We start from the raw sequence: 27,165 nt of genomic DNA on the forward strand, positions 1-27,165 counted from the left end.
CACTGGCAATGTCTTCTGGAAATGGTTTGTTTGCCTTCTAGCTCTTCTCAAGGACAGAGTGTCTTACTCTGGGGAATTTTGCTGTTCTCTTCCCTCCCTGTCACAAATCGGGGTAGGGCAGTCTATACCCAGACCTTGGAGGACACTTTGAAACAAACCTGTTTGTGTCTGAAATGGGGACGGGGACAACCACATTTCTAGAGCCAGCTTCTCAGTGAGCTGAACAACACACGACACTTTGCCAATATAATGTGTGGGCCAAGCAAAAGAGGACTCCTTGCATCTGTGTGTGGTTACACACATAAGATGTATCCGAACAGAACCAAGACCTAGCTATGGCTTTAGGGAGCTACATAAGAAGAGAGTGCCTAGGTGTTGTGTGTGTAGTTGGTCAGAGAGAAAGAGACACAGAAGATCTGGACCACGGGAATTCAAGTATAAGAGTGTAGGCAAGGAATAGCAGTGAAGCCTGCCCACAGTTGGTGGAGCTGACTAAAGCCAACCCTTCATGGCCAAGCAATGTTTGGAGGAAGTTGCCCCCATGAGCTTGGAAGTTGAAGGCCACTGTTTGCTCTCGCTCCTCTGGACCTGAAATATAATAAGCACTCGGTAAGCAGTAAACAAATTTCAGGTGGTGCGGACAGATGGTATAGCAAACATTTCCATCTTGCATAATTATGAGGAGTGTGTGCAGATGTCTGGGCATCCTTGGAGAAACAGCCTGGTATCCTGGTACTCACTGGCCTACGTTTGAATCCAGTTGTATGTGGATTCTTCGGTGTACTTGCTGTGTGACTTTGAGTCGGAAAATACCCTCTTTGAGCCTTGGGTTTAGCTTCCTGTGTGCTCCACCTTTCAGAGAAGAAGATCCCAGTCACAATATCTTACTCTCAGTACAAAGAAGATCTGACGGAGGACAAGAAGATCCTGTTGGCTGCCATGTGTCTTGTCAGTAAAGGGGAGAAGCTCCTGGTGGAGAAGGACATTACTCTGGAGGACTTCATCACCATCAAGGTGACTCCTGTCCACATCTACTACCCTGTCTCTGACAGGGCTGAGGCAGAGTATCCAAAACTGGGGTCTGAGCCTCGGGCCCCAGCTCCATCTCTCAAGAGTAGGGAAGCCTGTGCTATTCTAACAGGGCATGTGGGGGCAGAGGTGGGTGACTAGTGCCACATTCTTTGGCCCAGTCATAACCGTGGGCTTCAGGAAGTGGGGATGCAGAGGATGCTGGGTGACTCATGGATGCTGCCTCTCCAGGTGCTGGGCCCAGCAGTGGTAGGAGTGGCGGTCGCTGTGGAGGTGATGGTGATCAACCCCCTCTCGGAGAGCGTAAAGGACTGTACGCTGATGGTAGAGGGCAGTGGCCTTCTCCAAGGGCAGCTCAGTATCGAGTAAGTGCTGGACTGTTGATTGACAAGGACAGGGCCAAGAAGAAGGTACTGAGAAGGCAGCAGGAGAGACTCTGTGCTTCGGGGACACACCTACTGCCAGTAACATCAGCCTTTATCCATTTAATCATTACTTCGCTTGCCTAGCAGATCCTTCGAGACAGTTGACACATATCATTCATTTTCATTCAATTTTCCACTTACTTAACATGCACTTGCCATCTAGTTGTTCATATTTATATATAAGCGTGTTGTGCTACCCACAAGCCTGTGTGCCATGTGTGACCCTGGTCCCCACTGAGTCCACAAGAAGGCATTAGGATCCCATGGATCTGGAATTCCATTTGGCTATGAGCCACCATGAGGTGCTGGGAATCAAACCCAGGTCCTCTAGAGAGCAGCCAGTGCTCTTCGCCTCTGAGCCACCTCCCCAGCCTCATTGTCTATCTTTAACTCATTCATTATCCACTCTTTCATTCATAGTTCGTGCATTAGTTATTCAGCCGCTCAGCTCAGTTTGGACCGGTTCGCTCACCTAGCCCTCCGTTGTTGAATTTGCTCTCTCATTTTGCCCACCTTCATTCATGCGTTCATTGACTCTCTGCACATTTAGTCCTTGCCATGCTAATCTGTGCTCTGAGCCACATGGATGTTATTGGGGATATTAAAATGACTGTTGGATGGGAAGAGTGTGAGGGATGAATTCTCACACTCTAGGGGACCAGAGGCAGTCCTTGAGAGAAGGTGGGGTGGGGTTAGGGAGAAGCGTTGGGTACCACCGGCATCTGGGCTGGTCCCTAAATGATAAGGATAACATGAGGCACTTTTCTGGCATAGAGAAGGAAGACGGGGTTCCCAGGCAGAGGCCTCTGGTGCAAAGGGAAGGGCTCTTTAGGGAGAGAATCTGGTTCTGGGTTCCTGGTGTGTTAGGAAAGAAAAGGGGGCAGTAAGATGGAAGGAATGCTAGATCCAGAGCCAAGGAGGGAAGCGCAAGGAATGCTCACAGCCAGAACCTGCGAGGGAGGGGACTAACATAGCCAAAGCGGAGAAATGTGGGCCGTAGATGAGGGTAAAGCTGTTGACCCCGAGGGTCGAGACAAGCCAGGTGAGCTAGACTCAAGGAGAGAGGATTAACTATCTGCCTTTTTCCTTGCTCTTGCCTCCAGGGTGCCCAGCTTGCAGCCTCAAGAGAGGGCCTTGATCCAGTTCAACATTACCCCCTCCAAGAGTGGCCCAAGGCAGCTGCAGGTGGACCTTGTCAGCCCACAGTTCCCAGACATCAAGGGCTTTGTGGTCATCCACGTGGCTACAGCCAAGTGATGGACCATGAGTGACTTTGGGAGGCTTCTGTCCCTTTGCTTGTTTCTCCCATATAAGATCCAGGAGTCCTAGGTTAGCTTCTGTCTTTGCCCTACTTTACAAGTTTAGGCAAGGTGCACTGAGGTGCTGGACTCAGTAATCCTCCCCCTTCAGGACAAGTGGGTGATGTAAGCGCTTTGGGATCCTCCAACACTCGTCACCTTTCTGCTGGGAGAATGGCATGTCCCAGCCTCCTGAGAGCCCTGGCCTCGACAGTTCTGCCAGCTCAGCCCAGGCAACTCACTGCTCCTTGCTTTTCTTTCATTTTTTTCAAATGTCCTGGACACATTTGGGCACAAGAATTCTCCAGGCCAAAACACTGCCATGATAGAGGAACCCTCCTGAAGGCATAAAGCAAAGTAGAAGCAGGAATGAGAACCATGCCATTCACCCAACTGTTACCCCAAACTCATGCTCTTAATAAAAAGCATTGGACCCTCAGCAACAGATTTTCCCCTCAGTGGAGACACTGGCTCTGGATTTGAGGGGCTAAAGCTGCCTGGGAGCAGTTGAAGAAGACAAAGGCGCTCTCCCCTAAACTCGGCAGCATGGATACGCTCTGGGTATGGCTGTCCTGGAGTTCACAGGATCACCCTGGATCAGCCAGTCATCCTTTCTTGGAACCAGGATGGCTCCCAACTGTGCAGACCCTACACTTGGAATTGAAGTGGGACCCGGATATCCGGGTTAAAGACCAGAGTCACCATGGGGCCACAAAGAATATGACACTGGATATGAAATTTAGCGCTGAAATTTCCTGGACAGCCCAAGAAATTAAAATCAAGCTACAGTTGAAGAACTTTGGAGAACGCAGCAGGTGCATCAGCAATGTGGTGCCTCCTGGGTACAAATGAAGATGAGGGAGCTCGAGAGATGGCTCAGCGGTTAAGAGCACTTTCTGCTCTACTAGAGGGTCTGAGTGTGGTTCCCAGGTGCCATGGCAGACAGCTCACAACCTCCTGTAGCTCTGGCTCCAGGGGTAGAACACTTCTGGTCTCTGTGGGCAACTACACTTATGTACATACACCCTCCCCCCAAACGCCTGCAACTGCAATAAAATAAAACCTTTTTTTTTAAATTTTTTTATTGATAAAAGGAGGATAAAGAAAAGAAAAAAAAACAAATTTCCACCTCCTCCCACCAGCCTCCCATTTCCCTCCCCCTCCTCCCACTCTTCTCCCCCTCCTCCCACTCTTCTCCCCCTCCTCCCACTCCTCTCCCCTTCCCCCCACTCCTCTCCCCCTCCCTTTCCAGTCCAAAGAGCTGTCAGGGTTCCCTGCCCTGTGGTAAGTCCTAGGTCCTCCCCCCTCCATCCATATCTAGGAAGGTGAACATCCAGACTGGCTAGGCTCCCACCAAGCCAGCACATTGCGTAGGATCAAAACCGCGTGCCAATGTCCTTGGCGTCTCATCAGCCCTCATTGTTCGCCGTGTTCCGAGAGTCCAGTTTTATCCCATGCTTTTTCTGGTAACAGTCCAGCTGGCCTTGGTGCGCTCCCAGTAGATCATCTCCACTGTCTCAGTGGGTGGGTGCACCCCTCGTGGTCCCGACATCTTTGCTCATGTTCTCACTCTTTCTGCTCCTCATTGGGACCTTGGGAGCTCAGTCCAGTGCTCCAGTGTGGGTCTCTGTCTTTATCTCCATCCATCGCCAGATGCGAGTTCTAGGATGATATGCAATATATTCGTCAGTATTGCTCTAGGGTAGGGTCATTTCAGGTTCCCTATCCTCAGCTGCCCAGGGAACTAACTGGGGACCTCAGCTTGGGCACCTGGGAGCCCCTCTAGGGTCAAGTCTCCTGCCCACCCTAAAGTGGGTCCCTTAACTAAGAATTGTGGTTCCGTGCTCCCCTATCCAACCTTCCTTTATCCTGATCCTCCTGTTTCCCCAAGTCCCCCCTCCTTCCCTTCTACCTTTTCTCTCCCCATCTCCCCTAACCCTCATCCCACCCCACCTCCAAGATCCCACTTTTCTCCCCGGCAATTTTGTCTACTTCCCTTATCCAAGAGGATAACTATATGTTTTTCCTTGGGTTCACCTTCTTACTTAGCTTCTTTAGATTCACCTATTGTAGACTCCGTGAGCCCTATTTATGGCTAGAAACCAATTATGAGTGAGTACATCCCATGTTCATCTTTTTGGGTCTGGGATACCTCACTCAGGATAGTGTTTTCTATTTCCATCCATTTGCATGCAAAATTCGAGAAGTCATTGTTTTTTACCGCAGCGTAGTACTCTAGTGTGTATATATTCCATACTTTCTTCATCCATTCTTCCATTGAAGGGCATCTAGGTTGTTTCCAGGTTCTGGCTATTACAAATAATACTGCTATGAACATAGTTGAACAAATGTTTTTGACATGTGATAGAACATCTCTTGGGTAAATTCCCAAGAGTGGTATTGCTGGGTCCAGGGGTAGGTTGATCCCGAATTTCCTGAGAAACCGAAACACTGACTTCCATAGTGGTTGCACAAGATTGCATTCCCACCAGCAATGGTTGAGGGTACCCCTTCCTCCACAGCCTCTCCAGCAAAGGCTATCCTTGGTGTTTTTGACTTTAGCCAATCTTACAGGTGTAAGATGATATCTCAAAGTTGTTTTGATTTGCATTTCCCTGATCGCTAAGGAGGTTGAGCATGACCTTAAGTGTCTTTTGGCCATTTGAACTTCTTCTGTTGAGAATTCTCTGTTCAGTTCAGCGCCCCATTTTTTAATTGGGTTAATTAGCATTTTAAAGTCTAGTTTCTTGAGTTCTCTATATATTTTGGAGATCAGACCTTTGTCTGTTGCGGGGTTGGTGAAGATCTTCTCCCAGTCAGTAGGTTGCCTTTGTGTCTTAGTGACAGTGTCCTTTGCTTTACAGAAGCTTCTCAGTTTTAGTAGGTCCCATTTATTCAATGTTGCCCTTAATGTCTGTGCTTCTGGGGTTATACCTAAGAAGCGATCGCCTGTGCCCATCTGTTGTAGGGTATTGCCCACTTTCTCTTCTATCAGATTCAGTGTTTTTGGGCTGATATTGAGGTCTTTAATCCATTTGGACTTGAGTTTTGTGCACGGTGATAGGTATGGGTCTATTTTCATTCTTCTACAGGTTGACATCCAGTTGTGCCAGCACCATTTGTTGAAGATGCTTTCTTTCTTCCAATGTATACTTTTAGCTCCTTTATCGAAAATGAGGTGTTCATAGGTTTGTGGGATAAAGTCCGGGTCTTCTATACGATTCCATTGGTCGATAAAACCTTTTTTAAAATACAGATGAGAATAATTTGTGTTGAGAGCCAAGTGAATACACAGTATTTGCTAGATGATTCCTGAGGCGCCCCCACACAAGTACTGACAAGTCTACAAGATGTGAGATGTGGTGGCCAGATAAGTAGATGTATCAGAGGCTTGAAGCAGGAGGATTGCCATGAGTTCAAGGCCAACCTGGGCTACATAGTAAGTTCAGACCAGCCTGAGCCACAGTATGTTGACAACAAGGAACCTGGGATCAGCACTGGTAGAGGTCAAGGGAGCAGAAGTAAACGGGAAGCGGCCTCTCCCTGCTGAAGACCCTGTGGCAGCCAGGAGAGTGGGGGCTTGCACAGTTCTGCAACTAAACTCAGTGGGATAGTGTGTTTAGGGGACGAGGATAGCTTGCTAGGTAGCTGTTTCCCATGGTGCATCCCAGCTGACCCAAGACAGGACTTTAATGGAACCAAACTGACCTCACGCGATGGTCTCGCCCTGACTGGCAGCATCAAGACTTTATGTAAGATTCAGATTTTCTGTTTCCTTTAAGCCATTCCAGCTTTCAGGAAAGACTGCCTGCTTTCTAGAAAGTTCTGAACACCGAGAGGTGAGGAATCTGGTCTTCTACAGTCAAGTTCCTCCCTTCCCAAGGGTTTGTAAGGCAGTGTAAGGCCCAGCATAAGTTTTTCAGGCCTTGTGAACCAGGAGGCCTTCATTGTAACTGCTCAACTTTGATTCTCCAGCACTGAAGTTAGCTCAGATGGCGCACAACCAGATACGCGGCATGATAAACATTATTTAAAACAGGCTGCAGGCCAAGCCCACCCTGGGTTGGAGCTGTCCAACCCTTCCGCAGAACGGCAGGCTAACTCAAATCTAGCATCCAGCTCAAACCAGGGCTAAGGCAAGCTTTGAGGATCTCCAGAGTGAAAGGAGATAAACTCTCAGCTTGAGACAGTGATTCTAGATTGAGTTGTGATTCAGATACGGACTGGATCATTAACTCCGACACTAAACCAGATCCTAACCCTTGTCCTCAAATCAAGACCTGGCTAGTACCAAACAGAATCCATGCTAACACTGCCCCTGGACCAACTCCACAGCGACTCTGAGGCCAGACTATAGTTCTCACCTGACATAAGGATCTGACTCTAACCTCTTTATTGACTCCTGACCCTAGACTGCCCCATAGCCTCGGTGAGACCTGGCTCTAGGCCTTGGCTTCAGCTGTTCTCTCCAAAGCTGGGCTTCTAAAATGGGACCCAAACCTGCTGTCCCAGTCACTGAGCGCAAAGGACTGTCTGTCTGGGCCAGGTCTCTGAGCATCACCCTTCTGTCTCTTCAAGGATATGGGGCAGAAATACTGAAGTCTGATGCCCCGCCTGCCCCAGTCCTCCCTGAAAGAAGCCATATCCAGTGTGGTCCCCACAGTGTCTTAGTCGGGATTTCCAGTGCTGTAATAAACACCATGACCAAAGCATCATGGCGACCAAAGGATTTATTTCAGCTTACAGTTCTACATCACAATCCGTCGCTGAGGGAAGTCAAGGCTGAAACTGAAGGAAAACATGGAGGGCTGTGCTTCCTTGTTCTCCATGGCTTGCTCAGCCCATGACCGCTGACCACAATGGAACTGTCCACAGAGAGCTGGACTCTTCCACATCCGTCATTATCATGAAAATGCCCCACAGACATCTCACAGAACAATCTGATGGAGGCAACTCCTCAAGATTCTCTCTTTCAGGCAATGATGGTGCATGGCTTTAATTCCAGCACTCTGGAGGCAGAGGCAGCCTGGTCTACAAACTCTGCAAGTTTGAGGCCAGCCTGGTCTAGATAGAGAGTTCCAGGGCAGTGAGAGCTGTTACACAGAGAAGCCCTATCTTGAAAAATAAAATTAAAAGAAAAAAATCTCTCTTCCAAGGTTTGTTTACGTTTGTATCAAGTTGACAAAAATCACCAGCTCACAAAACATCTGGTCAGAACTTCTGATGCTTGTCCCCCAAAGAGAGAGATACTGACAATACCGGCTCAGGACAGAAAGTCACCTGCTGCTACTGCTGCTGAAAGGGACACTCCTCTTCAGAGCAGGAGTCATTGCAGAGCAGTGGAAAGGGGCTCCTGGATCCTCCAACAAATCATCCTCAAGTTCAGGGTTGGGCTTCCCGGGAAGCCCCTTGAAGGTGGAGTTCAGAGTACAAGCTATTGACTGAGTAGAACCTGGGTTCCAGCACCCACAGTCAGGCTTGGGAGAGCTGGTGTGAGCCGAGGGAGGAGTTGAGCCAAGGTGGAGGCCATGGGACAGCCTTGGGCAATGTGTCCCCCTCTCCTCACCTCAGGTAGCTCCAGAGCTTGAATGGCCTGTCAGAGTGTCCAGGCTGACAGGCAGGGCTGTGTTTCTCTGATGGAAGACATCACTGATTTGCCTAGGAACACGATGCTGATTAAGAGAGGGCTCTACAGCTGGGATGTCGCTACATGGACAATAACTCTACTGGCGGTGCTCTCTACCAGTGGGCAGTTACCACCACCGCAGGGGGTCTGGGCTATGTCCGGTCCCCACCCTGAATGCTATGTAAGTCCAAGGACAAGACTGTGCCAGATGTCCCCCGCACATTCTCTAGTCAGTGAAGACGGGTGTCCACTGGGACATTTTCTAGCATGACACACAGAGGGAGAAGCAAAAGTAAACACATAAGTGGATTATTGAACACATCAACTAATTGAATTCAGTGTTGAGTGCCAAAAAGAAAACAGAAGTGACAAGCCCTCCCTAAAAGTGATGGCCCTATTTTTAGAGAGAAGAAGGCTGGGGTTTTAATGACAATAAAAACAGTGCTCAAACTAGTGTGCATGTTGGGAGCGACTTCAGGATCCTTACAAATGCTCATCTTTCCTTCACAGCAGCTCCGTAAGAAGGCTCTCTCATCGTCCCCTCATTGCAACTGAGAAAGGAACACAGCACACAATCACACAGCACCTGTGATGGCTTACATTATGTATTAAGTTTAAATGACTGTGCTTAAGAGAGCTATAAAACAGAAATGCCTCTAACCTGTGAGCCCCACTTGCCCAAGGACAGAGAACTGGAATGCTGGGGGCTGTTGTTCATGCGAGATAACAAGCCAGTATTTTTGCATCTGTAAACAAGTCTGGTTGCCCCAAAGGCACAGGATGTGTGCTTGATCGTACATAGGTAGGGAGTACGTCAGGCTGTGTGCTTGTCTCTGATTGCACAAAGACAGGAAGTACGTAGCCTTGTGGTTTTGCCTTTATAAGCCCCTGACTTAATGTCATTGGGCACCATCTTCTGTGAATGAGCATGAGACTCGGGTATGGACCCGGCCAGTTTTCATAGTCCTAGCCAGTATTTAATAAAACCTGAGGGAAAAAAATCTTAATTGTCAGACTGGTGAATCTCTGAGCAATCCCAGACTCTTAACACACCTAAGTGGTGGTCTGTGGTATCTGAAGTTTGTTTCATGTGAAGAGCCAGCTGTACAAAGGTCTAGGAAACCCTGTTCCAGTCAGAGGAACGTTTAGGGTTTGCCTTGGCTTTCTGTTACCATAACAAAATACCAGAGATAATCAACATATGAATATGGAAATGTCTGGGAGCTGGACAGATAGCCCAGTGGTTAAGCACTGGCTAGGTTCAATTCCCAGCATCCACACAGTGACTCACAAATATCTGTAACTCCAGTTCCAGAGGATCAGTGCCCTCTTCTGGCCTCCACAGGGAAGAGGCATACACATGGTAAACAGGCATACGTGCAATCAAGACACCCATACACATAAAGAAAATAAATAAAAATAAGGAAAGGAAATGCTCACCTTGGCTCGTGGTTTTGGAGAATCATTTTATGGTCATTTGGCCTTGCTGCTCTTGGGTCCATGTTGAGGCAGTGCATCATGGGAAGGAGCCCATGGTGAAGCAAAATTCCTTATCCATGGTAACCAAGAAATGAAAAGGGCTAAGAGGAGAGACCAGGGTCTTACCCACTTCAAATGTCTATCCTTATGTGACCAGATTTCCGAAAAGTCCTCTTAAAAGCTCCATTATCAACTGAGGGTACCACAGCAGGGACCACACGGGCCCATGGGACACCTGTCAAAAGCATAGCAGGGTTCCCTGGATAGCAAGCACATCTTTTCCAAAGTGACTCTTGGCTTCCATCTCAACAGCCTCTTCCTCTTCGAAACACTAAACCTTCTGTAGTTAGTATTCCCCCAGCACAGGCCAAGCTGAGTACCCTGCCCCAGAGAGCCATGTCCTGGAACTTTGCCCTTAGAGATTAAGACGGAGGAAATGTGCAAAGGTGTTTCTGGTGATGGCAGAAGCCTCAGTAACGACCTGGCTAGTTGACTTCTGCCACGACACATTTGCTGTGTTCAGGTACCCATGCTGTGTAACAAACAGGCCCACAATTTAAAGCTTAAGATAATGACGAATTGCTCATACATCTGCAGTCTGGATGGAGTTTGGAGGGGAGAGCTGCTCTTGGCAACCAGGAGCAGGTCAGACTCCCCGATTGAACACCCGGGCTGAACACACACCCACAATCCCTCCCCCTGTCCTGGGCTTCCTCACCACATGACATCTGGCTGCCCAAAGGCGCTCTTTCAAGAAGATAACCTCTTATTCATTCAGCCCCAAGAATCCCTCAGACTTAAAGCGCTTCTGGATGAGGCTTGTTTCTTAACTCCTGCTTACTAGGACAAGGCCAAGGGACATAGCCCAGTCTTTTGCACTCTCTCCTCCCTCAGGAGTTGTAAGGAAGGTGCCTGTGGGATTGGCTGCTGTCTGTGAGCTGTGCGAGCCTCGAGATGCTAGACCTGGGACTCGAACCTTTTCATTTAACGTGGGCCTTTCATTGCACAGGCCTGAGCTCGTCCAATGACAGTGCACTGGGATGCATCTCTGTTTACATTCTCAGGTGCCCAGTGTGGTTGAACCAAGGGGAATCTGGGCATTAGCATACCGCTCTCCTGCTTTGTACCGCAGTCTGTAGGGCAGAAAGTAAGAAACACGATAGCTTCCCAAAGTTGGAGTTCAACAAAAATCAGAGTGGAGATCTAGAAAGAGGAAAGATGGAAACTAGCTGGTCATAGGGACTTCGATGTGCTCCGACACAGGCCTAGGATCTAGGGAGCTTGCCCAGCCCTGCACACAAGCCCAGGACGGGGCAGGACTGGGCACTGCCCAGGAAAGACTGGGAGTCCTAAGCAATCACCCCACCTCTAGCTGACTTTGCAGGGATGCATGAGCAGGAAGTAGGGGACAATGAGGAGTGGCAAACTTCCTGCCAAAGAATGAAGGTGTGCCCCAGCACAGAGAACCTTGGTAAAGCCTGGGAGTCTCCCATTTAAGGCACTTACCAGCAATACACCAAGATTCCAGTTTCTACACACAGCTCTACAGAATTAGGTCAAGAAAGTCACCAACAAACAACAAAAACCCACAGCAATACCCACTGGGGAGACAGGGAGCTTGCTTCCAGATTCACCATGCAATATTAGCTAAAGTTCTGGGGCAGAGGTGAGGTTACATACAAGAAGCAACAAGATCTGGCACAGGTCCAAAACAACAACCTCTGAAACAGGCTGTCCCTGAGGAAGCCCAGACAATGAACCTACAAAAATCAGCTGTTTGAAATGTTCAAAGAGCTAAAAGATGACAGAGGAATAGCGCAGTCAGTGAAGCACCGTGCAAGCCTGAGGACCGGGAAGCAGAAGCCTGTAATGTGATCTCTAGGCCTGTGGTTCCCTGGAAGCTCAGGGCCAGTCTAGACAAACCGGTGATCCCCAGGCTCAGTGAGAAACCCTGGCTCAAAAACAGGGCAGAGAATCAACCTTTGGCTTCCATATACACACATATATGCATACACCATACACACACTGGAGAAATATATAAAAAGTTAAAAAATGATGAAAATAGCATCTTAAGCTAAAGATTATCACCAAGGAGTAGATATTCTATATAAGAATTAAACAGAAATTCTGGAGTTGAAGCATACTAAACATAATGCAAACTTTGCTCCAGGGCCTCAACAATAGATCTGGGCTGCAGAGGAAAGATCCAGATTCTCTACATTTTTGTTTCCTGGTGAACACCCTCTAAAGTTATGTCTTTGGGGATGGGATTAATTCTCAGGTCCAGTCAAGACCCTAGAAAAAGTCCCAACTTCACATATAGAGTCCATCAACTGTAATTTTGTTTATTTAACCCAGAGAAATGGTGTTCATACAAAAACCTGTGTGTAGATGCTTGCAGCAGCTTTGTTCATCATAATCCCAAAGTGGAACACGTCTGTCCTTCAACTGGCATTTAAACAGCTTGTAATATACCCACGCTGTGGAATGCTACTCAGCCTTGAAAAGAGAGGAACTGTTGACATCAATAACACCTGGAAGAATGTCTCAGAATTATGTCAATTTTTGTTTTAAAAGCCAACCGTGGAGCTAGGGATGTCACTCAGTTGGTAGAGTACTCACCTAGTATACACAAATCCCTAAGCTTACTCTCTAGCCCTGCATAAACTCGGTGTGGTGATCCTAGCATTTGGAAAATTCAAGATTATTCTTGGCTAAATAGTAATTTCAGGGCCACCTTGAGTACTTGAGATCCTGCCCAAAAAAAAAAAAAAATTCTAAAAGGTCACATCCTTTGTGATTCCACTTAAAAGTCTTAAAATGAGAAAATGATAGGAACGGAGAACAGATTTCTAGTTGCCCAAAGTCTAGAATATAGCGAAAAGAGTGTGAGAATAGGTATAAGGAATCACACACACAAGTCTCCTGGGATGGACCACCCTGCCATGATCACATCAAGGCTAACACTCTAGCTATAATATTGCCCTACAGTTTTCAAGATGTTAGCACTGGGCCAACATTCCTGAAGGATACGAGGGACTTAGCTGAACTGTTTTTTCAGTTGCATGTGAATCTAGTCATTTTAAAATAATAGACTTAATTTTAAAAAGTAATTGGGATTTATTTTACAGCCTAGAATGATGTATCCTTAAGAGTGTCCCATGTGAGCCGGGCAGTGGTGGTGCACACTTTTAATCCCAGCACTCAGGAGGCAGAGGCAGGCAGATCTCTGTGAGTTCAAGTCTAGCCTGGTCTACAGAGCGAGTTCCAGAACAACCAAGAATGTGTCACAGAAAAACCCTGTCTCAAAAAAAAAATCTATTTGTTTTCCCTTCAATAAACACCCAGAATATGCTTCTCATCATCACCAACTCCACCCCGACTCATGCTGTCACCTTGCTGGGGATTCTGCAGCGCCTGCCCCATCCCTCCTCCAGGAAACTTCCCCTCTTTAGGTCCCGTTTCACCCAGAGTGAAAGCAAGTGTCCTTTGGGGTTCCCTGACTCCTCTGAATTCAGCTTTGATTATAATTTAACTCCTGTGGAACTGGGTATCTCCATCAGTCAGGTCTCCTCGGAAGGCAGAAGCTCTGTAAGGATGTTAGTAAGAAACAGAGCATCAAAGAGCAGAAGCACAGGTTTCTAGAGCAGATACCACTTCAATGGCTGAGACAGAGTGTCCGAGGAAAGGCATAGTCCCCTGTCCACCCCTAACAGGCCTGAGAGCCAGGCCTTGCTGGGTAGGGAGGCTGTGGAGCAATGGAGAAGCTCCTGTGACATCTTAGCAGAACTTGCAGTAAATCTGCTGGGGAAAGCCTTGCTGAGGAACTGTCCACAGGCTCTGTGGCACCACACCACCCAAGAATGCCAGTGCTTAGTGCCAGTGCCTACTGTGCATGACAAAAGCCCTCTCCCTGCAGAATCTTGGTGCCAGAGAAATCACCCCACCTGGGCTGCAAGAGAAAAGGCCTCCTGATTGCTCACCCACATTTCCCATTTCAGGATTCCCTCCGTTTGTGTTTTCTTTATTGCCTCCACTAGGATGACCCCAGCTAAGAATCTAAATGATAGAGGAGAAAGTTCCTGAAATGACCGTACCTTGTACTCAGATTGATCTTATCATCATAGAATCTTCATCCAGTAACTGATGGAGGCGGATGCAGAGATCCACAGCTAAGCACTGGGCCGAACTATGAGTCCAGTCATAGAGAGGGAGGAGCAAGATTATGGGCAAAGGGGCCAAGACCATGGTGGGGAAACCCACAGAAACAGCTGACCTGAGCTAGTGAGACTGACAGCTGAGGAACCTGCCTGCATAAGGCCAAATTAGGCCCTCTGAATGTGGGTGACAGTTGTCTGGCTTGGGCAGTTTGTGGGGCCACTGACAGTATTTATCCCTAGTGCACGAACTGAGTCTTTGGAGCCCATTCCATATGGAGGGATACCTTGCTTAGCCTAGATACAGCGGGGAGGGTCTTAGTACTGCCTCAAGTGACAGATTTTGTTGACTCCCCATGGGAGGCCTCACCCTCTCTGCTGAGTGGATGGGAGGTGGGGTGTAGGAAAAGTGAGGGGAGTAGGAGGAAGAGAGGGAGACGGAACTGGAATTGGTATGTTAAAAAGGTTTTTTTAAAATAAAAAATTCACGTTTTCAGAGAGAGAGAGAGAGAGAGAGAGAGAGAGAGAGAGAGAGAGAGAGAGAGAGAGAGAGAGAAAGCCTTGCTCGACAATGTCTCTCCAGCACCCTCTACTGACAAACCTGAAAATCTGCCTCTGACCACAAAAACAAACCAAGGTGTATGGAGATAGAGCTGCCTTGACAGAAAAACCTTCCTGGTGTTCTCTAAAAAACCAAGCAAGGCCAGCCAGCGCCTTCTGCACTAACACTCTATGGGAGGCTCTCTCAGCTTGCCTCATACCTGCATGAGCTGTCCCCTTGCTTTGCTTCCTACAGACTTCTGGTTCCAGTCACTAAGGAAACAGAACCACACTGCAGACACAGTCCGTCTCCCCCACCAGAAATTCTCACGGCTCGGCATCATTCCTTTACATAGCCCTTCAGTTTCTACCTTCCCCTCTAAAATGCAAGCTCCTCAGGCACGAGCACTCAGATTTTACTTACTTTTCAGAGCTGAAGAGAAAAGAATGGTGTCTAGCACACACAGTAGGTGCACAATGAAAATGATGGATAAATTAATTATGTTAGGACCATATAGAGAAAGGACAAATACTCTCTGGACAGCTCTCACGCTTCCAATGCCTCTTTAGACTGCCTCCGAGAGCTCTTGGTTGTCTGCTCTTCCATCCTTACAGGTTTTATTCACACACAGAAATTTACTCACGTCAAGAATGTGCAGAACTGGGGAGGCTGGAGCTGGAAGATCAGGAGTTTAAGGCCAGCCTGAGCTACATAGCAAAGCAACCAATGAAAACAGGTACATGTCACCGAATTCTGTCACAGGCTAGCACATGCATGCACGCACACACACTCCTGGGGGAACCAGGACTCAGATAAAAAAAAAGAAAGCATCCCAGCCCCCCACCTGTGCCATCTGTGTGACCCTGTGTGGGTTAAACTCAGCTACAACAGTTAGTTCTTACACTTTGTGAATGGAGTTACATTGTTCGGATGTTTTGAGTTTGGGCTTTGATGTCCTCTACTTGACAACCTGTGTAGAAGAGTCAAGTAGCCATGCATTGCTGCAGACCCACTGTGCTTCTCCTTGGGTGTGAGATGCTCCACTGTATAAAAATACAAGCTGTCTAATTTACTACTGGTGTGTATTTAGGTAGTGTCCAATTTGTGAGTACAGCTTTGCATATAGACAGCTTTGTGTGTATTTTTATACATGTCTTTTTGTGAATGTCAGCATTTCTACTGGGTGCATGTTTTAGTATTGAAATGCTAAATCATAGAAATCAACTTTACTAAAAAAAAAAAAAAATCCCCACTTGAGACTGACTCGTGTTCTGTCAGTTCATGCTCTCGGGCCCATCTTAAGTGAAGCACCCAGCAATGTTCACAGCCCTTAACAAGGAATTCTGGCAATGGGCGTGTTTTTCATGACACCTAGCTAAACACTGGTTTACCAGACAGAAAGAGACAAAGATACAACAAAACCAAACTCCGCAGCAAGTCCACAGCTACAGACTCACTCCTGAAAAAAGAAAAGATGCTGTAAGGGAAGGAGGGAGGGAGAAATGGAGACAGCGGAGACACAAACCCCAGTCCTCGTATTAGGTACAAGAGCCCACATATGCTGTCCCAATCCTCACCGCAGAGCGATGCTGCCTCCTGGTGGATGTGGAACTTGCAAAGATCATCGTTTTAAATATGTCTGATTTTCAAAGCGAGGTGATAAACATATTTATCAGGCTCCCCATGATATTCAGTGTAGACTTTCCTTTCTGTTCTTGTACCTCTCAAAGCAGGGTCCCCCATAAACAACTCTATCGGCCAGTTCCTTAGATGCAGTGACTTAGATACAGGCATCTGGACCCAACATTTGCCTTCTTTCTAACTTTTGCCTTTAAATCATAAATATAGCGCCTAAAAACTGGAAAATCAAAAGAAAAGTATTTCCCCACAATCTAATTCATTACTGTCTGATTTGTGGTCATTAAAAAAATCAGAGATGATTCTCAAAGTGGGAGGAATGACCAAACAAGTATGCCCATTCGCAATCATTATGAAGTCACACATCAGCATGGTGATTGCCCCCACAATCCTTTCCTCAACACAATAGATGAAATTAACTTCACATTGTGAAATAAGAATACATATATAAATGGTAAACCATCTTTTGATTGTCAGAGTAGATTGCTTTTTCTTGGTAACTACCAATTCTAAGGCACACCTAGTAAACTGTCAAGTGTGTCCAGTTTGTAACAGGGCAAATAAACTCAAACTTTCAAGATAATTAACTTTAATCAACTTTCTTGATAATTAAAGTTTACCTCCTTTAACTCAGAAATCCCATTTAATTAGCTAAATATATAATAATATTTATGCAAAATACAGCCATCATATTGTTAATGAAAAAATAAGTTAACTGTCCAATCACAGAGAAGGGTCAATAGTGGTTTATGTTTTTAAGATTTGAGGATGTTTTTGACAGCACAAGTCTGTAATCCCAGCTATGCAGGAAGTGGCAAAAGAGATTAAATTTAAGGCCTGTCTGGATTTGACTAAGTTCAAAGACAAAGTGGGCAACTTAGACATTATCTCAAAATAAAGAGGACTGAAGATTGGCTTAAGCAGAACAATTGCCCAGTATGGTCAGGGTCCTTAAAGAGTCAGTCCCCAGGACAACAAAAAAATTTTCTTTATGGCTGTTAAGATGGTTCAACAGGTAAAAGTGCTTGCATGGTGACTCTTTGTTCTCTGGGACCCACAAGGAGTGAAATGACTCCAAGTTGTCCTCTGACACCATGGTCCATACACCTTGATATAGTAAATTTAGTAATAATTGAAGAGATGGCACAGTGGTTAACAGTTCTGGCTGCTCTTGAAGAGTTGGGCTCCATTCCTAGCATCCACATGGTGACTTACCACAGGATTTGACAACTTTTGGCCTGAGGACACTGAACAGACAAGAGTGTACTTAGGTACATGCAGCCAAAATACTCTAATATATATATATATATATATATATATACATATACATATATATATATATATATATATATTTTGGTTTTTCGAGACAGGGTTTCTCTGTAGCTTTTGGTGCTTGTCCCAGAACTAGCTCTTGTTGACCAGGCTGGCCTCCAACTCCCAGAGATCCACCTGCCTCTGCATCCCGAGTGCTGGGATTAAAGGCACGCGCCACCACCGCCCGGCTCTCAAATATTTATTTTTAAAAATGGGAAAACTGCCGGGATTTTTTTTCTTAAATCATTGGAAGCAGAAGACCCACTTTTAATCTGGACCTTTTGAGGTGGAAGGAGCCATATTTAATCTAAGCCACACCTGTTGGCAGTCTATATAAATATAGTAGTCTACTCTGCTTGCTCTTGCTGTCAAGTCCATTCCTTCAGAGCCTACTTCTCCAGGACTCTGGCAAACACTAAAGAACTGAGACATCCAGCCTTGTGGACTGAACTTCTGGATTCCTGGTCTTCCAATGGTAGATAATCATTGTTGGACTACTTGGACTGCAGGCTGCAAGATGTTCTAATACACACACACACACACACATTCTGTTCTAGAGAACTCTAATACACTATTCCCAAGTATAATTAATTTCCTTATCAGACTGACCCTACACCTTTGCTTTATACATTCACTACTGACTGGCCTCATGAATTGTTTGTAACTTCTTGAACACATTTCGTGTGTTCACGTGCAGATAGTTAATTTCACTAACTATACATTTTCTTCACAACTGCCTTAGCTTAAGCTTCCAGCACCAAGTGGAAGGAGTAAGAGAATAAGCAGGAACTTGTTGTCGCCTGTACAGTTACTCCATGACCTTCTCACAGCACTAGAGATCCAATCCTGCTTTGCAGACACTGGGCAAATACTTATTCCATCACTAAGCTACAGACCACTACCCAGTCAGGTCCTGGCTGAGGGAGTTTTGTTTAGAATTTCCTTCTGTTCCCAGTTCGATCACGAAAGGATTTAATCAAATGTTCTGTGTTATTAAGATAACCCTGACCTTCACCTCTGCTATTGCTTTGATTTCCTGGAGCTGCCTTGGCATGCAAAAAAACCCAACACTTCCACGGCTCACCACTAGCCTTGCTGTGCTAAGTACCAGAATGCTGCTCATTACCTTATCATCCAAAGTGGGTAGAAGAAATCATGGCAAGTCCTTTAAAAGTCAGGTGACAGTTTGTGTATGTGTGACCCGAGACAATGTTCTAACAGTACCCCATCCCACAAGGTTCTCTCCTTTAGTGTTTGCTTCATAAAAACCTGCCTAGCCCAGGGTGTAACACTCAACAGCATATAGTATTTCCTCAAACTCATCTTTAAACCTAATGGACAAAAAGCCTCATTGTAGGTCAGTTTTGTAAAATATTATCAGAAAGCAGCTAAGAGTAGAGTTAATTTTTCTAAGGTAACAACCATTAGGCACTCAACAAATCAAAGGCTTTTCTAAAGACAAACATATAGAGTGCATGTACAACAGTCTCTTAAGAGTTTATTATAAACCAGCTTCAAGGTCACAGTGGAGGAAAAAAAGGACTATGTACAGCCTTTTGGGAAACAGGCAAGGAGCTGAGGAGGACCAAGATGAGCCTAGAGCCTTGGAGGGCATATTCCCCAGGGAGGGGGGCCCTGAAAGGGAAACCAGACGATCCAGGGAGACTCCATGAACAGCATACAAACAAACAGGTGTGTGGTAACTCGGCTCCGGGGAATAGGACCCACACCTCGGTTGAACTACTGCCACAATGCTGTGCGAGGATCAAAGCAGACCTGAAGCAAGAGAAAGTTCAGTCACAACCTCAGCTGTACCAAGCCCCAGCTCCCCATACTCTGCAAGTGACAACACGGGTGGGTTAACTGGGCTATGCCCAGAAAAAACACAAATGCAAAATAAAGAGAAATAAGATGGTCATGAAATTTGAACATTGTTTATCTTAAGATCTACCATGACTTCATAGAAAGAACACAGGGCTGGTAGTCAGGATATTCTCTGGGCTTTTTTGTTTGTTTTGACAAAGAGACTCACTGTGTAGACCTGGCTGTCCTCAAACTCAGAAATCCACCTGTCTCTAGAATGCAGGGATTAAAGGCATGAGCCACCATACCCAGCAAAAGAGAGACTCTAATATAGTCAAGGGCATTTATCGGACAGTCTCTACTGTGATTTCAGAGACTCTCGTCTTGCATCCAGGGCTGATGGACTGGACACTGAACATATCTCTGTCCCACTAAGGAGGCAAGGCCAACCTGCTAATGCTTACTCCCTGCTCTCTACTTTCCGGACACAGCTGTCCTCCAAGAGCTCACTTCCCTAAATTTGAGGTCCAAAACCAGATCTGGTCTAAAGCCAATCTTCAGTTTCCAACCCAGTAAACTCTAGGAAAGGAAGCCAAAGCCACTATTGTAGGCACTTACCTCGCATCCCTGGAGGAGGAGGTCGCATCCCAGGAGGAGGCATGCCCATTGGAGTTCCTCGGCCAGGAGGGATCCCCATTGGGGGACCCATAGGAGGCCTCATGCCAGGAGGAGGGCCCATCATACCTGAAGAAAAAAGCCCAAAAGACTTCTTAAAAGCTGGACGAAGCATATGAAGCTGTTTACCAAGTCAGATAGCCCAACCCATCCTCACAGCCTCTAAAGCAAAGGGGCCCTTGAGCCAGAGTGGGGCTCCTAATTGCTCTCATCCAGCTAGTTCCCAACTCAAGTCAGCCAGGCTGGATCTCAGAGTAATCCTGCTTAACTACGCAAACTCATCATCAGTTTCAGTCAAGGATCTATGTCATCACGAATCCAGCTAAGGCATTTGTGATCGATTAGTACTGGTCTCCTGTGAAGATACTCACCTGGGGGAGGCGCCCCTCGGCCCATAGGTGGAGGAGGACCCCCACGACCAGGTGGGTACTGAGTTGGGGCTCCTGCAATACTTGCTGTGGCTGCAGCTGCAGCAGCCGCAACAGTGCCTCTTCCTTGTGGAGTCATCACCTAAAATAACAAAGAGGAATTAAACAGAGCACTAACTCAAGTACACTGAGCCTGAAGTCTCCTAATGCTACAGCGCATGCCATCGGACTTCCCACGTAAAAGTCAGCTATCAGGAAGCCCAAATGCCCAATTTCTAGCCTCTTAGCCTGACATTAAGTGTTCCCAATCCAACCTGGGAAAAAGCACTTGCACTTTTAGTTAATACCGGTGACATGTTTGCTCAGACTTGGTGGGGGGAGGGGCGCTGACTTGCTCCTCCCTCAACAAGGTGAGATAGTACAGACTTAGTTGACTTCCCAGGGGAGACATTACCAAGAGAGGGGGTAGAGTGGGAGGAAAGGGAAGAAGTGGGAGGAGAGGAGGGGGAACTGGGACTGACATGTAAAAGTAAGTAAATAAATAAAATATTTTTGAAAAAGATCTTATCCAAAAAAAGACTGGTGACATGGAAAGAGAAAGTATACGTAATGTTACCAAACATTTTGCTCAATTCAGTTGGCCAGAATATCTTTTGTCCATCTCTTCACACAAACACTGTTAGTCTGACAATCCGGACTCATCATGAGATTGGTCACTCATGTCAAGCTATGGATTCTGCCCTATCCTTTTAGCTACCAGAAACCAGTAGTCCTCTTCCAGTGCCTCACCTGCTGTGATGGTCCTCCAACCCCACGGACTGGCCCAGCAAGTCCTGCAGGAGCCTGGGGCATGGGAACACCAGCCGGAATTCCTCTACCAGCAGCTCTGCCAATACCTGGCCCCCCAGCAGCTCCAGCAAGTGGCACTCTGGCAATACCAGTCTAAAAAGGAAAAAATAAATACTGTAGTAGAATATTATTTTACCTGGGCAAAGATGTGTTGCATTTGTTTATGCTGTAGAATATTACTTTAACTGTGTAAAAGTGTGTCACTTTTTTATGCTGCATTTGACGATGTAGGGATGCATGTTTAATTATGTAGACATGTATTACATCTGTTTCACCTTGCCTAGCTAATGTATGTGATAGGTCTAACAGTGAGCTGAAAAACCAATAGCTAAGCAGAGAAAGAATAGGCAGGGCAAACAGGCAGAGAGAATAATAGAACTCTAGGTTCAAGAGGAGGAGAAAGATGGGGGACATGCGCATGGCCAGAAGCCAGGGAGCCATTGCAATAGAGAAAGCAAGAAAGTAAGAAAAGGTTAAAAAGCCCCAAGGCAAAATATAGATGAAAATAAAGGGATTAAGTTAAAAGGCTGAGCATTCAAAACTAGTAAGTCTGTGTCATGATTTGGGAGCTGGTTGATGGCTCAAAAGGGTCTGGTACAAAAAAGATGGTGAAAGGCTCGGTGACCTAAAAAATTCTAAGTACACCTTGGAACAGCACTAAGAGCCTCTCAGATTTATAAGGTACCTAATCAGCACTAATTATATACACTAACATAGATATATATACACACAACCATTCTTCTTCCATGAAAGACTAAGAACCCACCTATCATCCCTTAAAGAGACTATAATTTAAGTCTAGAGAAGCCTGTCAATACCTACACTCATTCCTATAAAAATAAAATAGCACTTGACCTTTCAACAGACACGAGATCCACTGCCTCTCTGACTCTCCCTTGCTAAGTGACAGTGTCCAAATAATACATCTGATACATATTCACAAACAAGAAAGCCTGTAGAATCCAAAATAAGGAAAGGAATGAGATAAACTACTCTCTACTCACTAGAGCGACTATCTCTAAGTCATTAGCAGGACTTAAATCAAGAGGGTGACTGAAAGATGTTTACAAACTGGAAAGGCAGAACAAGCTTTTACATGTGTCACAAAGAAGCATGTGTGTGGATAAAAATAAACACAGGAGAGCTGAAGAGGCAGCTTAGAGGCAGAATGATTGCCCAACATACATGACACCCTGGGTACAAACCAAGCTCTGCAAAAATTAAAACAGCCACATATATACAAATACAGGTTAAGCACATTCTCCTGATTCACAAAGTCTTGAAATAAAGAGAGAAAACAAATTCAGTTAGGTTCTTTTAGACAGCTCTATTTATAAACATACATTGGTGTTTGCAGAGCCAAGATCATCTGGGATCAAATGGCTGGTTTGCCATTTACTAGTTGTGACATCTTAGGCAAGCTACTAAACTTAGTTTATTTCATCCCTAAGGTGGGAATAATTTTTCAAGAGCAAACTAAAATTCTTATAATGACTAAATAAAACACTGGCAAAAACAAAACAAACACAAAAAACACTCATGTCCCTGATGCACAGATTAACAACAAATACTATTATTCTGTAACCACCAAAGCCTTCATAAATTCTAAGATTTGGAGCCGTTTCTGTTTTCTTGAGACAGGGTCTTACTATGTACCCCTGGCTAGCTCTGAACTCAGATCTATTTGCCTCTGCTGGGATTAAAGGTGTGTGCCACCAAACCCAGCAGGAGCTACTATTTATCTTAAATTATTTCTTTTTGAGATTAGTTTCTCCCTCCCCTTTCCTCCATTCAAACCCTCCTCTTTTTACACTGTTATTACATAAATCTATGAAGCTGTTAATTTTAGTGACTAAATGGCCTCAGGTAGCTCCCCTGCTGGTTAGAGTTTCCCTGAGGAGAAGGTTAAAGTCTAGCTCCCTCCACTCATTTACTACCTGTAAAGGAGTCCACAGCCAGAGTACCTAACAGAGCCTGGCTCCCATGAGGACCTTCCTTCCAGAGGTATTCAGGAGGGACTTACATCTTTGGGAGGAGGTCCTTCTACTGTCATGGAGACCAGGTTCTCCCCTCGAAGCAACACCAAACCGAGAACTCGCTTCTCTTCCCTTTCTGCTTGTTTGGCATTCTTTGGCCTAAAATTGAATTTTTAAAAGAAAAAGTATTAGAAGGTGGGAAACATTTAGGTTTACCTATCTAGGAACCACCGAGGTTTGCTTTATATTACACCACCTCGACAAACAGTATATAAACTTTTTAAAAACAGGTCCTCTAGACAGAATCCCATATGACCTCATATGGAAAGATGGCGGGCTGCTTTCTACTAAATCAAGAAGATGCACAGACAAGGAGACAGGACAAGCAGCAACAATGCCCAGCCCTGGAGAAGATGCAAACGCCTTTCCCCGTTTTCTTTGATATTACCTTGTTCCCTGCCTTCAGCTTAAGATTTCATAGACAAGAGGTAGGCTAAGCAATCCCTTAGTGAATCCTACTCACTCCACATCCACGTGTATCAGCAACAATTCAACCTCAAGGCTACAATCCACCCTTTACCCTCCGTGAACAATCAAGGGATGGAAGAAAGGGCAAGAGAAATTTAGCATACAAAGGGGAAAGGATCCCCCCTTCTAGCTCATATTGTCTTACTTATTAAATAGGCCTTTATTTTTACAAGAGTCACATAAAAATTTCACATGGGTGACCTCAAACAAGAACCCACCCCAAACAGCACAACTGGAAAAGATGAAAGAAATAAAAATGTAAACTAGAAAAAGGAACGGAAAGATGAGAGCAGGGAACCAAAGCCATAGTCTTTAAAATAAAGAAATGATGTCCTGAATTAAAAAAAAAAACAAACTTAGTTTTTTCCCCTTCATTTTAGCTCATACTGCCTTAGATGTTAAATAAGCTTATATTAGTTTTTTATGACTAAAAAAGCAGGTATTTAATTTTTTTTCTCATTAATTTTATTTGAAAAAGCATTTCCCAACAGTTTTTAAATCTGAAAAGCAGCTTCATTTTTAAAGTGGGAATTCCACTCTAACGCGCACCCGGCACCCAGGCGTCTCTGCATTTTTATTCTATACTTGACCCTGGGCCACAAAAGAAAACAATCTCAAAAAGGACTTAAGGGAATTCGGTCAGAACACGTAAGTGCTGCATGTCAGGAGTGCGCATATGACCAAAGTCACACCACTTGTTGAGCCTCAGGATGTCTTCAATATACAGAGCAGGACTGAAACAGACCATACTGTTTAATTGTCCTCAAAGGAATTAGCTAATCAACTTACAGAATTGCAGCAAATGAGAAAATATCTCCAATTTTTTTTAGAAAATGCCAACAAAAATGACTGGCCCCAAACCCACATGGGGAGCAGAGCACTTACCCTGAAGAGGGTCAGAGGCTTCTTAAAGCAGTTTCAGACCAGGCTGCAATAGGAGAGCCCTTTAGGCTACAGCTTTACAAATAGGTAATGAGGCCAGAAAATCAAGCTCTCCCCCCTCACACACCTGTGGGGAGAACATGAGAGCCCTTTACCCCAGTACCCAGGGGCATGCAAAATCAGAGAAATAAAAGCCTAGCGCCCTCCTCACCAAGTTCCACTCTGCTAGAATCAGAGAGCAAGGTTTTCTGGGTTAAGGAAGAGATTCCTTAGCAGCCAATGTCCCCACTGAAGTGTCTCCCTTCACAAGCAGGTAGGCAAACCTAGCTGAATAGCCATCCCACACCTGGCCCGCCCACCCACCCACCTACCCCCAGTTCCTTCGTCCCCCCAACAGCCAGCCCTCTCCTTACTTGATCTTCCTGAATTCATCACAGTCACAGAGGATCAAGTTCATATGCTTGTCAAAAGCCTTGAAGGTCCCGATGAAGATCCGGCCATCTTGCAGGATGCATCTCATCCTGTAGTCAATGTGCTGCAGCATCTTGCTGCTCTTACCCACCGTCTGCAAGAAGGAAGCAGGGATCAGTGAGGCTCGGCTCTTTACACTTCTTGCCCTCCCCCAAATCTTCCACCATAGCCTAATTTTCTAGGTGCAACTTTCTCAACCATGTTCAGCTAGCTTCCAAACATGGTCTTTTTCTGGGAATCTTATCACCCAGCTTTCAACCTTGACTTCTGCCCATTAATTTGCTATTCTCCTTGCCCTTAAAATAGGCAACCACCTTCCGATTTTAACTGACTTTGTCTATGTTGTGTCTGTCTCAGGAAAGTGTAGTGTCCACAAACTAATCAAATCCATCCAGACTAGACATTAAGCCATCAACCACTGTGTATGCTCAGTGCTACGAACATCTAAATCCATCTAAACTAAGAACTGGAATTCAACAGGCACTAAAACTCCCACAAGCCTAACTGGTATTGACACTTCTGCCTACTCAAGTGTCCTTCTTCTCCGTACCACCAACTGCAATTGCTGTTCGCCCCTGTGGGCATCACCCAGCCCTAACATGAAAACCCAGATAATATGTCTTCTGCTTAAGCAACCATCTCAAAGAGCTGCTCACGAGGATCAGCGTACATCGGTCCATTTTCCGGGTACTAGCTAATATTTTATTGAGTACTCCCCGTATAGCTAGGCCCTTGAAAGGGACTGTATTAATCCTCAAAACTGGGCCCACTTTTTACGGATAAAATAGACGACCCAAGCTGAAGGTTAAGTAAGGACTTGTCTCTGTCAACTCTCAAAACGATTGCCTATCTTCGCTACCTCGGATTTCTTCAGCTTCGCAACCAGAGTAATGTTTCTGGAGATATTCGAGGTTATTTGTTACCGTTGCTCTGCAGCCAAAACTGACCTCAAAACTCAGGCGCGTCTGCCTACTCAGGCACAGAAATTACAAATTACAAACTGAGATTTCAAGCAGCGGCCACTTTCCCCGGCTGACCCTTCTACCCCCAACTTAAGTTTATTACGCCTGTGAAAACATCTTCCAGCGACGTCTTGCTACCAACAGAATAAGGAAGGTGCAAAGACCAGGTTCCTGACCGTGTCTGGCCATCGACCTCTTCGCTCTCGCGGTTCTCCGCAGTTCTAAGCCTCCCTCCCACCGGGCAGCGGGGCGCTCCTAACCAATCACTCGGGAGTCCTGCTGGGGACACATGAGCTGGAGAAGGCGTCCCCGCCCCTCCCCCTGCCGTTCCTTTAGCCGAAAGCCGAACTACCGCCGTGAATTCCATTAGGGCTGCCCAGAGCCAGAAACCGACCGAACACAGAACTTATTTCGGGGCGCCGCGCCTGCGCCTGGCACACCCCCAAATAAAAAGACGCCGAGCAGGGTCGCGCTCCGGGGGCAAACACCCTCCCGCCCCCTCCGCCACTGGACTCCGCTTCCCAGCGGAGACCTCCGCTACTCCTCCGTCTGGCCCGGTGTCCGCTAGTCGGCCGGAGGCTCGCGTCGGCTCCAGAAGCCCGGGCACTCATGGCCCCCGCACAAGTTCCCAGCTACCGAGGCCGCGGGACGGTAACCACCGCGCGGTCGGCCCGTGGCCCCCGGTGCGGCCTTCTCGTCCACCCGGGCCCGGCCGCGCCGCCACAGCCCAGGCCTTTGGCGCCCGGAGAGAGCGGCTTCGGCCCCGACCTTCTCCGCCACGGGCGGCTCCAACCCACGGACGCCGTCAGCCACGGCCCCACTCCGCAGCCCCGAGCGCCCTGAGGCCAGCCCGAGCTTTCTCACCATGGTGGCGGCTCCGATGGCTCAGATTCCCGCCGGATTCGCTTCCACAGAGGCCTAGTCGACAGCCAGCAGCGATATTCCCGCCGCCGCTAACGGAAATGCAGCCTGCAAAATGCCTCCGCTTGTGAAGCTACTTCCGGTCCGGCCTCCGCTTGGTAGTTCCGGCCTCTGGGAGGAGATTAGGGCGTGGAAAGGAGGTGTCAGCGTGCGGCCTGTTAAGGGTTTTGTTTTTGTTTTGAGTTTTGGCGTTGTTTGTTTGTTTGTTTTCCTTCGTTTTGAT

At 46.5% G+C, this 27,165-nt stretch overlaps 2 protein-coding genes across 2 annotated transcripts in view; one reads left to right on the forward strand and one right to left on the reverse strand.

Moving 5' to 3' along the window:
- Positions 1-2,711, forward strand: part of Tgm6 (transglutaminase 6) — a 28,960-nt gene extending 26,249 nt beyond the window's left edge. The window contains exons 11-13 of the mRNA XM_075962702.1: positions 860-1,014; positions 1,261-1,394; positions 2,558-2,711. Of these exons, the coding sequence (XP_075818817.1) occupies positions 860-1,014; positions 1,261-1,394; positions 2,558-2,711 (443 nt within the window). The remainder of the gene's footprint in view (positions 1-859; positions 1,015-1,260; positions 1,395-2,557) is intronic.
- Positions 2,712-18,985: 16,274 nt separating this feature from the next.
- Snrpb (small nuclear ribonucleoprotein polypeptides B and B1) lies at positions 18,986-27,017 on the reverse strand. The gene is made up of 7 exons (XM_075962151.1): positions 26,886-27,017; positions 25,002-25,153; positions 23,226-23,337; positions 21,143-21,295; positions 20,357-20,495; positions 19,929-20,054; positions 18,986-19,283 (listed from the first exon to the last, which is right to left on the reverse strand). The coding sequence occupies exons 1-7, from the start codon at positions 26,886-26,888 to the stop codon at positions 19,273-19,275; spliced, it is 696 nt and encodes a 231-aa protein (XP_075818266.1). The 5' UTR covers positions 26,889-27,017; the 3' UTR covers positions 18,986-19,272.
- Positions 27,018-27,165: the final 148 nt, after the last annotated feature.

This window comes from Microtus pennsylvanicus, chromosome 2 (genome assembly GCF_037038515.1).
Source record: "Microtus pennsylvanicus isolate mMicPen1 chromosome 2, mMicPen1.hap1, whole genome shotgun sequence".
Taxonomy (NCBI): Eukaryota; Metazoa; Chordata; class Mammalia; order Rodentia; family Cricetidae; genus Microtus; species Microtus pennsylvanicus.

Excerpts from the sequence above, each read along its gene's own strand:
- Snrpb (XM_075962151.1), bottom strand. Across the intron at positions 23,338-25,001 it reads GATGAATTCAGGAAGATCAA|GCCAAAGAATGCCAAACAAG; the intron begins GTAAGGAGAGGG and ends ATTCAATTTTAG. Across the intron at positions 20,055-20,356 it reads CCGAGGGGCGCCTCCCCCAG|GTATGATGGGCCCTCCTCCT; the intron begins GTGAGTATCTTC and ends TTTTTTCTTCAG.